The sequence below is a fragment of the Physella acuta genome, unplaced genomic scaffold, assembly GCF_028476545.2.
Source record: "Physella acuta isolate Inbredline_101_S28 unplaced genomic scaffold, ASM2847654v3 ptg000072l, whole genome shotgun sequence".
Classification (NCBI taxonomy): domain Eukaryota; kingdom Metazoa; phylum Mollusca; class Gastropoda; family Physidae; genus Physella; species Physella acuta.
The window spans coordinates 171,280-185,000 of record NW_026731592.1 but is presented as its reverse complement, the minus strand read 5'-3'; the positions used below and the strand labels follow the sequence as shown (position 1 = coordinate 185,000).

At 47.2% G+C, this 13,721-nt stretch overlaps 2 protein-coding genes across 2 annotated transcripts in view; one reads left to right on the top strand and one right to left on the bottom strand.

The window, feature by feature from the left end:
* The window catches only part of LOC131952470 (cilia- and flagella-associated protein 300), a 68,300-nt gene that overhangs the window by 18,085 nt on the left and 36,494 nt on the right, over positions 1-13,721 (top strand). The gene's annotated exons all lie outside the window — the stretch shown is intronic.
* Positions 5,671-13,446, bottom strand: LOC131952449 (uncharacterized). The gene is made up of 2 exons (XM_059315100.1): positions 13,091-13,446; positions 5,671-6,947 (listed from the first exon to the last, which is right to left on the bottom strand). The coding sequence occupies exons 1-2, from the start codon at positions 13,220-13,222 to the stop codon at positions 5,694-5,696; spliced, it is 1,386 nt and encodes a 461-aa protein (XP_059171083.1). The 5' UTR covers positions 13,223-13,446; the 3' UTR covers positions 5,671-5,693.

Genomic DNA, 13,721 nt, shown 5'->3' with positions numbered 1-13,721 from the left:
CCGCTCACGTTAGAATTCTGTAACACGGTAAAAATGTTTAGCTCCTCCCTCGGGCGTAATAAATTTACATCTGCAACACTTAACACACATTTCAGACAAATTCTAAATGATGTAATCAACTAATATGTCGGATCTTGGGGTAGCTTGAAGTTGTTTTTTTTTAAACAATGTGTAGCCAGCTAATTTGTTTCCCGATAACTAGATGACCCATGTACAGGTCTGGTGTCCGTTGAGACGTGTGAGGTCTGGTGTCCGTTGAGACGTGTGAGATAATCGCACAGACTTCCTGTTTGGCTCCTTGTGGAGTCATTCGTTAATGGGATTGCATGACTGCTACTGATGTTGTGTCGCATTGGTGGCCCCAAATGGCACAGGAACGCTGCAAAATATGGCCCATCATACGATCCTAAGTTAGTGGAGGGTGAGGGTGTCCCGAGTTAGAGGTGGGGGAGGGTGTCCCGAGTTAGCTGTGGAGGAGGAGGCATCCAATATTGGTGGGAGGGGGCGTACAGAGTTAGTGGTGTGGGAGGGGGCGACTGTAGTATTAGATCGTGTGAGAGATAATTGAGAGATAATTGAGAGATAATTGAGAAAGACCAGGTGTCATCACACTTGGGCTTGTACAGTTGTAGTAGTCATGGCTCACAACCGCCGTGGCTGACTCCCAGTTTACACCGTGGGCCACAACCACCGTGGCTGACTCCCAGTTTACACCGTGGGCCACAACCACTGTGGCTGACTCCCAGTTTACACTGTGGGCCACAACCGCCGTGGCTGACTCCCAGTTTACACCGTGGGCCACAACCACTGTGGCTGACTCCCAGTTTACACCGTGGGCCACAACCACTGTGGCTGACTCCCAGTTTACACCGTGGGTCACAACCACCGTGGCTGACTTCCAGTTTACACCGTGGGCCACAACCACCGTGGCTGACTCCCAGTTTACACCGTGGGCCACAACCACTGTGGCTGACTCCCAGTTTACACCGTGGGCCACAACCACCGTGGCTGACTCCCAGTTTACACTATGGGCTACAATTACCGTGGCTGACTCCCAGTTTACACCGTGGGCCACAACCACCGTGGCTGACTTCCAGTTTACACCGTGGGCCACAACCACCGTGGCTGACTCCCAGTTTACACCGTGGGCCACAACCACTGTGGCTGACTCCCAGTTTACACCGTGGGCCACAACCACCGTGGCTGACTCCCAGTTTACACTATGGGCTACAATTACCGTGGCTGACTCCCAGTTTACACCGTGGGCCACAACCACCGTGGCTGACTCCCAGTTTACACTGTGGGCCACAATTACCGTGGCTGACTCCCAGTTTACACTGTGGGCCACAACCACCGTGGCTGACTCCCAGTTTACACTGTGGGCCACAACCGCCGTGGCTGACTCCCAGTTTACACCGTGGGCCACAACCACTGTGGCTGACTCCCAGTTTACACCGTGGGCCACAACCACTGTGGCTGACTCCCAGTTTACACCGTGGGCCACAACCACCGTGGCTGACTTCCAGTTTACACCGTGGGCCACAACCACCGTGGCTGACTCCCAGTTTACACCGTGGGCCACAACCACTGTGGCTGACTCCCAGTTTACACCGTGGGCCACAACCACCGTGGCTGACTCCCAGTTTACACTATGGGCTACAATTACCGTGGCTGACTCCCAGTTTACACCGTGGGCCACAACCACCGTGGCTGACTCCCAGTTTACACTGTGGGCCACAATTACCGTGGCTGACTCCCAGTTTACACTGTGGGCCACAACCACTGTGGCTGACTCCCAGTTTACATTGTGGGCCACAACCACCGTGGCGTGGCTGACTCCCAGTTTACACTGTGGGCCACAACCACTGTGGCTGACTCCCAGTTTACACTGTGGGCCACAACCACCGTGGCTGACTCCCAGTTTACACTATGGGCCACAATTACCGTGGCTGACTCCCAGTTTACACCGTGGGCCACAACCACCGTGGCTGACTCCCAGTTTACACTGTGGGCCACAATTACCGTGGCTGACTCCCAGTTTACACTGTGGGCCACAACCACTGTGGCTGACTCCCAGTTTACACTGTGGGCCTCAACCACCGTGGCTGACTCCCAGTTTACACTGTGGGCCACAATTACCGTGGCTGACTCCCAGTTTACACTGTGGGCCACAACCACTGTGGCTGACTCCCAGTTTACACTGTGGGCCTCAACCACCGTGGCTGACTCCCAGTTTACACTGTGTGCCACAACCACCGTGGCTGACTCCCAGTTTACACCGTGGGCCACAACCACAGTGGCTGACTCCCAGTTTACACTGTGGGCCACAACCACCGTGGCTGACTCCCAGCTGGCTGACTCCCAGTTTACACTGTTGACGAGGGTGTGGCCCATGGTACACGAGCAGGTCTCCTATTTATCGCGAGGGCGATTCTTCATTGATATCGATGACAGGACCCCGTGATACACGAGAAGGGCCTCATTATTCGCGAGAAGGGCCCCATAATTCAGGAGAAAGGCCTCATGATTAACGAGAAGGGCCGGATTATTTACGAGAAGGGCCGCCGTGTCTGACTCCCAGTTTACACCTTGGGCCACAACCACTGTGTCTGACTCCTAGTTTACCCCGTGGTCCACAACCACTGTGTCTGACTCCTAGTTTACACTGTGGGCCACAACCACATGATTCACGAGAAGGGCCCCACAATTCAGGAGAAGGGCCCCACAATTCAGGAGAAGGGCTCCATAATTCAGGAGAAAGGCCTCATGATTAACGAGAAGGGCCGGATTATTTACGAGAAGGGCCGCCGTGTCTGACTCCTAGTTTACACCGCGGTCCACAACCACTGTGTCTGACTCCTAGTTTATACCTTGGGCCACAACCACTGTGTCTGACTCCTAGTTTACACCTTGGGCCACAACCACTGTGTCTGACTCCTAGTTTACACCGTGGGCCACAACCACTGTGTCTGACTCCTAGTTTACACTGTGGGCCACAACCACATGATTCACGAGAAGGGCCCCACAATTCAGGAGAAGGGCCCCACAATTCAGGAGAAGGGCCCCACAATTCAGGAGAAGGGCTCCATAATTCAGGAGAAGGGCCCCACAATTCAGGAGAAGGGCCCCACAATTCAGGAGAAGGGCTCCATAATTCAGGAGAAGGGCCCCACAATTCAGGAGAAGGGCCCCACAATTCAGGAGAAGGGCCCCACAATTCAGGAGAAGGGCCCCACAATTCAGGAGAAGGGCTCCATAATTCAGGAGAAGGGCCCCACAATTCAGGAGAAGGGCCCCACAATTCAGGAGAAGGGCTCCATAATTCAGGAGAAGGGCCCCACAATTCAGGAGAAGGGCCCCACAATTCAGGAGAAGGGCCCCACAATTCAGGAGAACGGCCCCATAATTCAGGAGAAGGGCTCCATTATTCACCAGAAGGGCTCCATAATTCAGTAGAAGGGCTCCAATGATTCTCAAGCCCCCTGCTCCACAAGAGAACACCCCGCCTCCATGTTTTTCAACCAACTTTGTGGTTTCCAGCAGACGACAAATAAATAAAATTCTGATCAATTTTGGTCAGTCAATTATTCATACTGCTTTCTGTCTGTTTTAAATCATTTTTAAAAGTCTGCAACATAACACGTCAGCTAAATTATCAGGCCAAGGTCATGTATACCTTAAAAGTATTTGTTTTTTTCTTTACTTCGCTGGTCTGCCCGTTAAAATTTTTCCCACATTTATTTTTCTATAAGTCGCAATTTTATAGTTATTTTGGTGGTAGGATAATTTGTGTCATTTTTTTAAATTTTATTTGTGTCTGGTGTTAAATTATAGCAATTTTTATCGCGTCGTTGGATCAAAAGGTACGCGTGACCAAGGGAAAATCTAGGTGGGCCCCAGGAAAATCTAGGTGGGTCCACAGGAAAATCTAGGTGGGCCCCAGGAAAATCTAGGTGGGCCCCAGGAAAATCTAGGTGGGTCCACAGGAAAATCTAAGTGGGCCCCAGGAAAATCTAGGTGGGCCCCAGGAAAATCTAGGTGGGCCCCAGGAAAATCTAGGTGGGCCCCAGGAAAATCTAGGTGGGTCCACAGGAAAATCTAGGTGGGCCCCAGGAAAATCTAGGCGGGCCCCAGGAAAATCTAGGTGGGCCCCAGGAAAATCTAGGTGGGTCCACAGGAAAATCTAGGTGGGCCTCGGGAAAAAACTAGATTTCCAGTAATAGTGCTGTAATAGTCCTATTAGAGTTGTCCTATTTTGTTTTTGTTGGTATAGCTCCACTTAACTTTTCTGATTCCTTCATGCCAAGGCGTAATATTTAGGCTTTGGTGGAGAACAAAATGCACAATGAAAATTGTTGAGGTTTGGGACCCTTTAAAATGTTTTCCCAGACACAGGTAGATGTAGGAGCAAAGATACCAACAGATTCGGTGCTATGTGATTGGTCGTTGTGTGAATGTTCGCTTTGTGATTGGTTGCTGTGTGATTGGTTGCTGTGTGATTGGTTGCTGTGTGATTGGTTGCTGTGTGATTGGTTGCTGTGTGATTGGTTGCTGTGTGATTGGTTGCTGTGTGATTGGTCGCTGTGTGATTGGTCGCTGTGTGATTGGTTGCTGTGTGATTGGTCGCTGTGTGATTGGTTGCTGTGTGATTGGTTGCTGTGTGATTGGTTGCTGTGTGATTGGTTGCTGTGTGATTGGTCGCTGTGTGATTGGTTGCTGTGTGATTGGTTGCTGTGTGATTGGTTGCTGTGTGATTGGTTGCTGTGTGATTGGTTGCTGTGTGATTGGTTGCTGTGTGATTGGTTGCTGTGTGATCGGTTGCTGTGTGATTGGTTGCTGTGTGATTGGTTGCTGTGTGATTGGTCGCTGTGTGAATGTGTGTTGGTGGGAGAATGGGAAGTCTAACTTGGGATACTTTGTCGGGAAAATGGTCTTAACGAATCGTGTTGCATGTCGCGCCATGACGCTGCTGAAGCTAATGCCTCACACCCTAACCTCCTATCAAAGCAGGAAAACATCTCCAATAAATGGCATAAGAAAAATATAGTACCATATATGGTTAGGTCAAGTAGAGTTTATCTATTTTATCCACGCAATTTCTTGTATGTATGAAAAAAATTGGCACACGATTCTTTTGTCCAGAATGGAGAGGTTTATGTGTCGTCACTCTTGGCCAGGGGTCAGTGAAGGTCACTTCGTCTCTAGATTTCTCAGAGTTCAAAGACCGAATGCTAAGATTCCTTTACTACTGGCCCAGCTAAGCGGGTCTCTATGATCGTTTTGGCAGCTTTTATGTCAGTCACTGGGCCATCTGTGACTCAGTGGGCCATGTATGGCTCAGTGGGCCATGTATGGCTCAGTGGGCCATGTGTGGCTCAGTGGGCCATGTATGGCTCAGTGGGCCATGTATGGCTCAGTGGGCCATGTGTGGCTCAGTGGGCCATGTGTGGCTCAGTGGGCCATGTATGGCTCAGTGGGCCATGTATGGCTCAGTGGGCCATGTGTGGCTCAGTGGGCCATGTATGGCTCAGTGGGCCATGTATGGCTCAGTGGGCCATGTGTGGCTCAGTGGGCCACGTGTGGCTCAGTGGTCAGTCGCTGGGCCATATGTGGTTCAGCGGTCAGTCACGGGGCCGTTGTTGGCTCAGTGGGTCATATGTGGCTCAGTGGACTACGTGTGGCTCATGAGCCAATCAGCGGGTGACGGATGGCTCATCGGTCAGTATGGAGGCCAGCGTGTCACGTGACGTGCCGGCGTGGGGCAGGGACTTAAGCTGCAGGAGCTCGTGCGTGGAGCGTGAGCAGTCGAGCGTGGTGGAGAACGTGCCGTGCGTGCACGTGCCCGGCCACCGGGCCAGCTTGGTGCCGCAGTCGCACGGCGGCGTGTAGTCCTCCCCCGTGAAACACGGCAGCTTCCGCCAGCTCCAGGACTTCCTCGGCTCGCTGTCCGGCGCCTGGGTGGGTGGGGCGTCCTTGAGGTGCCGGTCGCAGTAGCAGAAGTAGATGAAAGACAAGGAGAAGATGATGTAGAGAATGGGCGCGCAGATGGAGAGCGGGAGGATGATCTGGTCGTTGTAGAAGCACAGGTTGTTGACATGCGCCTTGACCGTGTTCCCGCACTCCAGGACTTCCGTGTCGAACTGTTCCCGCGGGCTGCGGTCACGTGACCAGCTGGGCGCCGGCGGGGTGGGCAGCTGGCATACAGCCTGGTAGGTGTGGCAGACTTCGACGCATTCGTTGAAGTCGTGGGGGCTGAGCTTGAGGGTGAGCTGTGTGAAGAAGTCGCTGGTGAGCTGACACAGCGCGCTGGTGGAGACTCGGCGAGGGGTGTCCCCGTACAGGGGGCGTTTTCTCGAGGGCTTTGTTCTCGTCCCGGAAGGGGCTTTGTTGTTAAAATAGCTGAGGGTGTCTTTGGTTGAACGCTTCAATGTCGGGAGGATTATCTTGTGTTGAGAAGTAGAATATGGAAGGTCGTGGAAATTTAATTGTGAGGAGTTCATTTCGGTAAATAGTTGAAATCGTTTGCTGTAATTTATCCGGGGGTTGAGGAGGGCGTTGGTTGTGTTGGTGGTGACAAACAAGGGCGTGCTGAAGCCTATGGGCTTGTGGCAGGAGACGAGGCTGGAGTTGACGGCCTCGATGATGTCGTGGTGGGCGACGGTGTTGCACTTGTAGAAGGCCAAGGTCGTGATGCTCTGGAGAATCTCCACGGAGCTGATGATGATCAGGGCGTACCCCGTCAGGCGGCGCCCCGTGCAGCCCAGCCCGAAGACCGTGAAGAGGAGGGTGCAGCAGGCGAAGAGTGCGGGCATGCCCATGTTGGTGCAGAAGAGGGCGTGGTCGGGCATCATGGGGCGGACGGTGGTGAAGCTCTGCCGGCAGTTCAACATCAGCCAGATGGACGTGGTGATCACCCCGGCACACGTCAAGGTCAGGAGGATGAACACCTGGAATGGGGGTGGGGGGGTGGGAGGGAGGGTTAATTTCAGTATATAATTGTATCATAAATTAAATCTATACCAGGATTTTATAATTATCTTGATTAAGACGCGGTAAGACAATATAGCACACAGTTCCTAAAAAAAAAAAACAAAAAAAAAAAAACAAAAACAAAAAAACTGCGCAAACAGAAGAATGCGCAGCGCAAAACTGCACAAACACAAAAAAATGCACTAATACAAACTCTAATATACTTTAATATTATCTTATTTTGTGGATAATGTTCTATTATGCTACAATGTACAGGTAGTCATTTTTTGCTCACGTCTATAATTAATCGGTTTATATTAAATAAATTTCCGTGCACATATCGTGTGCGCAGTTTTCTGGCCACCGTAGCACATGACACGCGTACGATGACAGATCTCATGAGCCAAATGACACTTGACATTAAGAAGATAACTATCCATTAGACAAAAATGGCACCAGTTGAGAGAACAGAATGATAATTGAAATGAGTGGCCGGTGATACACGACAACCATCATGAAATTAAAATGTCACCAAGATGGTTTGTTTCTCCAATGTTATTGTGTTCAACATCCATTAGGAACCCCCTTCACTCGAGTGAACATTAGGAACCCCCTTCACTCGAGTGAACATTAGGAACCCCCTTCACTCGAGTGAACATTAGGAACCCCCTTCACTCGAGTAACCATTAGGAACACCCTTTACTCGAGTAAACATTAGGAACCCCCTTCACTCGAGTGAACATTAGGAACCCCCTTCACTTGAACATTAGGAACCCCCTTCACTCGAGTGAACATTAGGAACCCCCTTCACTCGAGTGAACATTAGGAACCCCCTTCACTCGAGTGAACATTAGGAACCCCCTTCACTCGAGTTAACATTAGGAACCCACTTCACTCGAGTGAACATTAGGAACCCCCTTCACTCGAGTGAACATTAGAAACCCCCTTCACTCGAGTGAACATTAGGAACCCCCTTCACTCGAGTGAACATTAGGAACCCCCTTCACTCGAGTGAACATTAGGAACCCCCTTCACTCGAGTGAACATTAGGATCCCCCTTCACTCGAGTGAACATTAGGATCCCCCTTCACTCGAGTGAACATTAGGAACCCCCTTCACTCGAGTAACCATTAGGAACACCCTTTACTCGAGTAAACATTAGGAACCCCCTTCACTCGAGTGAACATTAGGAACCCCCTTCACTCGAGTAACCATTAGGAACACCCTTTACTCGAGTAAACATTAGGAACCCCCTTCACTCGAGTGAACATTAGGAACCCCCTTCACTTGAACATTAGGAACCCCCTTCACTCGAGTGAACATTAGGAACCCCCTTCACTCGAGTGAACATTAGGAACCCCCTTCACTCGAGTGAACATTAGGAACCCCCTTCACTCGAGTTAACATTAGGAACCCACTTCACTCGAGTGAACATTAGGAACCCCCTTCACTCGAGTGAACATTAGAAACCCCCTTCACTCGAGTGAACATTAGGAACCCCCTTCACTCGAGTGAACATTAGGAACCCCCTTCACTCGAGTGAACATTAGGAACCCCCTTCACTCGAGTGAACATTAGGATCCCCCTTCACTCGAGTGAACATTAGGATCCCCCTTTACTCGAGTGAACATTAGGAACCCCCTTCACTCGAGTGAACATTAGGATCCCCCTTCACTCGAGTGAACATTAGGATCCCCCTTCACTCGAGTGAACATTAGGATCCCCCTTCACTCGAGTGAACATTAGGAACCCCCTTCACTCGAGTGAACATTAGGATCCCCCTTCACTCGAGTGAACATTAGGATCCCCCTTCACTCGAGTGAACATTAGGAACCCCCTTCACTCGAGTGAACATTAGGAACCCCCTTCACTCGAGTGAACATTAGAGATCGCTGCAGCATAAACTTCTGTCCCAAGTATTAGCCGTGCAATGACTTGTATAGATACTCTCTTCCCCAACGTTCTTTGTTGTAATGTTAGAAGGAATAGGGCTTGAAAGTCTCCTTCTCTCTCGCTTAAAATTCGAAATCTCGTTAGCCATGGAGAGATTTAAATTGTCGGACTTAATTAATTTTTGTGAACAGTATTTCTATTGATTATAAAAAAAAACATGGCAGCTAATTGATTTTAAGCCTCGCTTCAAGATTTTAAAATACCAAGAGTACCCGAAATGCAACAATTATATTTTTTTAAACTAATAATAGAATTATATCAAGTCCTGGTTGATCTAGTCTGTTAATATTATATTAATATTGTAACTACTTTTCGGACTTGATTCGAATTCGAATACATTTTGACCAACTGTTCGCTTCTTTTTTAAAAAGTGTCAGTTTAACGTAGGCTATATTTTGCTTTAAGCTAGTCTACATCTTGTAATCTAGCATTATCATTGTTTACTATTTTAAAAACAAATAAACAATATCGAAAGTAACTTTTCTATTATTATTATTTTTACCGATTTAATAAAAAGATTTTCATTTGGTTTGAAAAATACTAGCTGGCAATTGCGAAAAGTTCTTGACCTACTTACAAGCCCTATTCCTCTCAACACAATTAAGTATTACGTGTCAATTTGTTATGCGTCTTATTGGCTGCTGACTCCGATTTCAGCCTGCTTTCCTTACTGAACCCTCTTGATTTTGACGTTTTCTCTCCTAGATGAATCGCTAGCCCCAGCTATCGAGGCACATCTGCCGGGACGTTTCGGTTTAGCGGTCATGAGCTTTACCTACCCGACCACGCCGCTCCTATACGTATAGTTGATGTCGCAGATTACAATACTTTAGCCAGTGTGACTAGTTTTGCTTAGCGGTTATACTATTTAACTATGTCTGCATTGTCGACTAGTACAAGTATAACACTTAAAATCGAGATGTGTTGGTATAGGTAATTTAAACTGAAGTATTTTCAATTAGGTTAGCTAACGACGTCATGTTTAGACTTGGACCAATCACATCACGGTGACGACATTTAACTTGGGTGACTCGATCGCTTGTGTACTGGAATATTTGAACTGGGAGGGAAAGTCTCGCGTTTCATTGCGTGTTTGTCGATTGGGAATTTCCGATTTCACTGTTTTTGTTCGAGTTAGATGACGGGGGATGATGGGGTGGGGGGGGGGGGGGAGTGGGTGGTCGTGTCTGCTGGTCCAATTTTTTTATGTTTGTTGCGAGCAATCTGAAGGTACTCGAACCGCGGAAGGTTTTAATTGTCTGATTGATTTGTTGTTCGATCAGCCTGATCACTTCCGGTAGGTCAGCGCCGAGCCGGCGGTACGTGTGGGGAATTGTGGTCAGTCGTTTGCTAGACGCTGGGGTGTCCCCACGGGGGGGGGGGGGGCTGGGCGGGAGGAAACAAATTATGAGAGTAGCGACCCCTGGTGGGTTGTGTTACCAGTGACTTGAATAGATGATTGAGCTTGTTAGATGGAGCTGAAAGTGGTGAGACAAGATAGACCTGGCTGAAAGTGGTGAGACAAGATAGACTTGGCTGAAAGTGGTGAGACAAGATAGACTTGGCTGAAAGTGGTGAGACAAGATAGACTTGGCTGAAAGTGGTGAGACAAGATAGACTTGACTGAAAGTGGTGAGACAAGATAGACTTGACTGAAAGTGGTGAGACAAGATAGATTTGGCTGAAAGTGGTGAGACTGCATAAACTTGACTGTAAGGGGTGAGACAAGATAGACTTTGCTGAAAGTGGTGACACATGATAGACTTGACTGAAAGTGGTGAGACTGCATAAACTTGACTGTAAGGGGTGAGACAAGATAGACTTTGCTGAAAGTGGTGACACATGATAGAGTTAGCTGAAAGTGGTGAGACAAGGTAGACTTGACTGAAAGTGGTGACACTAGACAGACTTGAGTGAATGTTTTGACACATTATTGACTTGACTGAAAGTGGTAACATGACATAGACTTGACTGAAAGTAGTGACACCAAATAGTTTTGACTGAAAGTGTTGATACGAGATAGACTTGACTTGAGATGGTGACACAAGCTTGACTGGATTAAAAATGAATGTTAACCAAGCAGAGACCACGAACTGAATATCGCCACACGCCAATATTATCACGACCTAACTCCAGCACTTCTGGCTGTGTGGTAAAACTCAGACGTTATGGAGTCGTGTGTAACAATACACAAACAATGGTGATCACATTTCAAATGACAGCCGACAAAGATTCAACACTAACGACTACACTTTGTTTACAGAATATAGAACTAGGGAGTTTTCAGGTGATCAAGAAGAAAATTAATTAACTTTAAACCTGAGTGAACAACAGAACGTAATGAGACAGGGACCACGGCCGTTTAACACCAACAGTCCAGTTTACGATTCCAGTCCTACATGATGTCTTTAGGAGTTTACTATCTAACAGGTGGCGATACTTCTGTAGCCTGTTTACAATATATTTACACTGTTGTATTTAGAAGTATCTTCACGTCGGAAATAAACATCCCTAACTGAACTCCAGACGGTTCTAGTTCTTATAGCGGTGTCTTATATGCAAGGGAAGTAATTCTACATGGCTTAACTTTGATATACGCAAAGCAGGGGATGTCACTCTGAATAATTTCACACTTTTTGCATTAGAGATTCGAGGCTACATTTATCTCTTATATTCTCACTAGCATACCCGTGCTCCGCTACGGTGAATCTTTTTTAAATGTATGAACTTGGGAACAGAACAGAACAAAGCAAAACACAAACACAACACAAACACAAAAGAAACCACAAATACGACACAAAAAAACGCAAACAAAAAATAATACAAACACAATGCAAACATAAACGCAAAAAACACAAACGAAAACATACGCAACACGCAAACACAAAAGAAAAAAAAGACAAACACAATGCAAACGCAAAAAAAAAAAACGAAAAGGCAAACGCATAACATAAACACAACTGAAATGCAATCGTAAAGACATAGTGCTCACAGTCTAGCCCGGTGCACCTCATAGCACCCTGTCGGGAGGCAGGCGGAACCGCCTCATTCAACTTAGTAAACGACTATAATACCTCAACTTATCCATAAAATATACAAAATGCAGTATTTCAAATATCCGCGTTTTACCTACTATATTGCACTTTCTCAATCCATGCCAATTATATTATTCCAACAATAATGCCCTCGTGTATGTCTGCGGAATGGCATTCACACTTTTTTTTAATTAGCGTGATTTCATTTTTTTTTAAATTACTTCCCCTGGCATAATTATTATACATTATTGGTAATTTCTTTTTTATAACCCTACTGTTATTTAAATGTATCCAATTTTTATAGTAATCCGAGTAATAATATTATTTGACATTGATATGTTTAATATATGAAAGTAATGTGTGTGTATTTACTATTTTCTTTACGTTATGCGAAACAGTAAAAGCAGTGGCAACTATACAAAAAATTTAAGTCGTTACATAAAAAAACCCTACTCTAATACTTATATTAAGACAATGCGATTCTATTTAAAAGCAATGCATAGTGTGATGTTTACTTTTATGCTTCCAAAATCAAAAGCGAGCGATGATGGACTGACACACTACCACCAGTCTTGTATTACAGATTCTATATCATTTTGTATTATAACTGTTATATTATTTCTTTATTCCATATTTTTGGACGCTATGTTACTGCTATGTCTTTACTACTCAATTCTTTTTTTTTTTTAATGCTGTTATTATGTTGTTGTTTTTTGTGATTTTTTAAATTTTTATAAACGGCCAATGTGAAAAAGGCCTCGCCTTACTGTTGTTACCGTTATTGAATAAATTGAATGACTAAATTGAATACAATCATAAGCAAAGCGCCATATTTTACAGGAATCTATATGTATAATACATACATACAGATGACTTTACCACCCACTACACTTTTCTATCACATAATCCCAACACATTTACTATCCCCACTACCATCCCCACCATATTACCACATCCACCATCCCCATCACATTACCACATTACCACATCCACCACTCTACCATCCCCACCACACTACCCCATCCACCGCTGTACCATCCCCACCACATTACCACATCCACCATCCCCACCATCCCCACCACATTACCCCATCCACCATCCCCACCATCCCCACCCCTACCACATCTACTTACCACTCGAGTCAGTAATGTGAGCGCCATCTTGCTCCTTATAAGGTAAACACGTGACCTCTTCTTGTCTGGCCTTAGACACATGCGTTCATTGGTGGAGCTGGTCTCAGCTTGTCCGTCCTTTGAGCTCCCCATAGTCCTCCCTAATCCTGCCGTCTGCTCTATGACCTGCCGTCTGCTCTATGACCTGCCGTCTGCTCTATGACCTGCCGTCTGCTCTATGACCTGCCGTCTGCTGTATGACCTGCCGTCTGCTGTATGACCTGCCGTCTGCTCTATGACCTGCCGTCTGCTCTATGACCTGCCGTCTGCTCTATGACCTGCCGTCTGCTCTATGACCTGCCGTCTGCTCTATGACCTGCCGTCTGCTGTATGACCTGCCGTCTGCTGTATGACCTGCCGTCTGCCTAGTTAACCTGCCTTCTGCCTATATGACATGCTTTCTGCCTATTTGAGCCTGCCGTCTGCCTATACGACCTGTCGTCTGCCTATACGAGCTTGCCGTCTGCCTATATGAACTTGCCGTCTGCCTATATGAACTTGCCGTCTGCCTATACGAGCTTGCCGTCTGCTTATATGAACTTGCCGTCTGCCTATATGAACTTGCCGTCTGCCTATACGAGCTTGCCGTCTG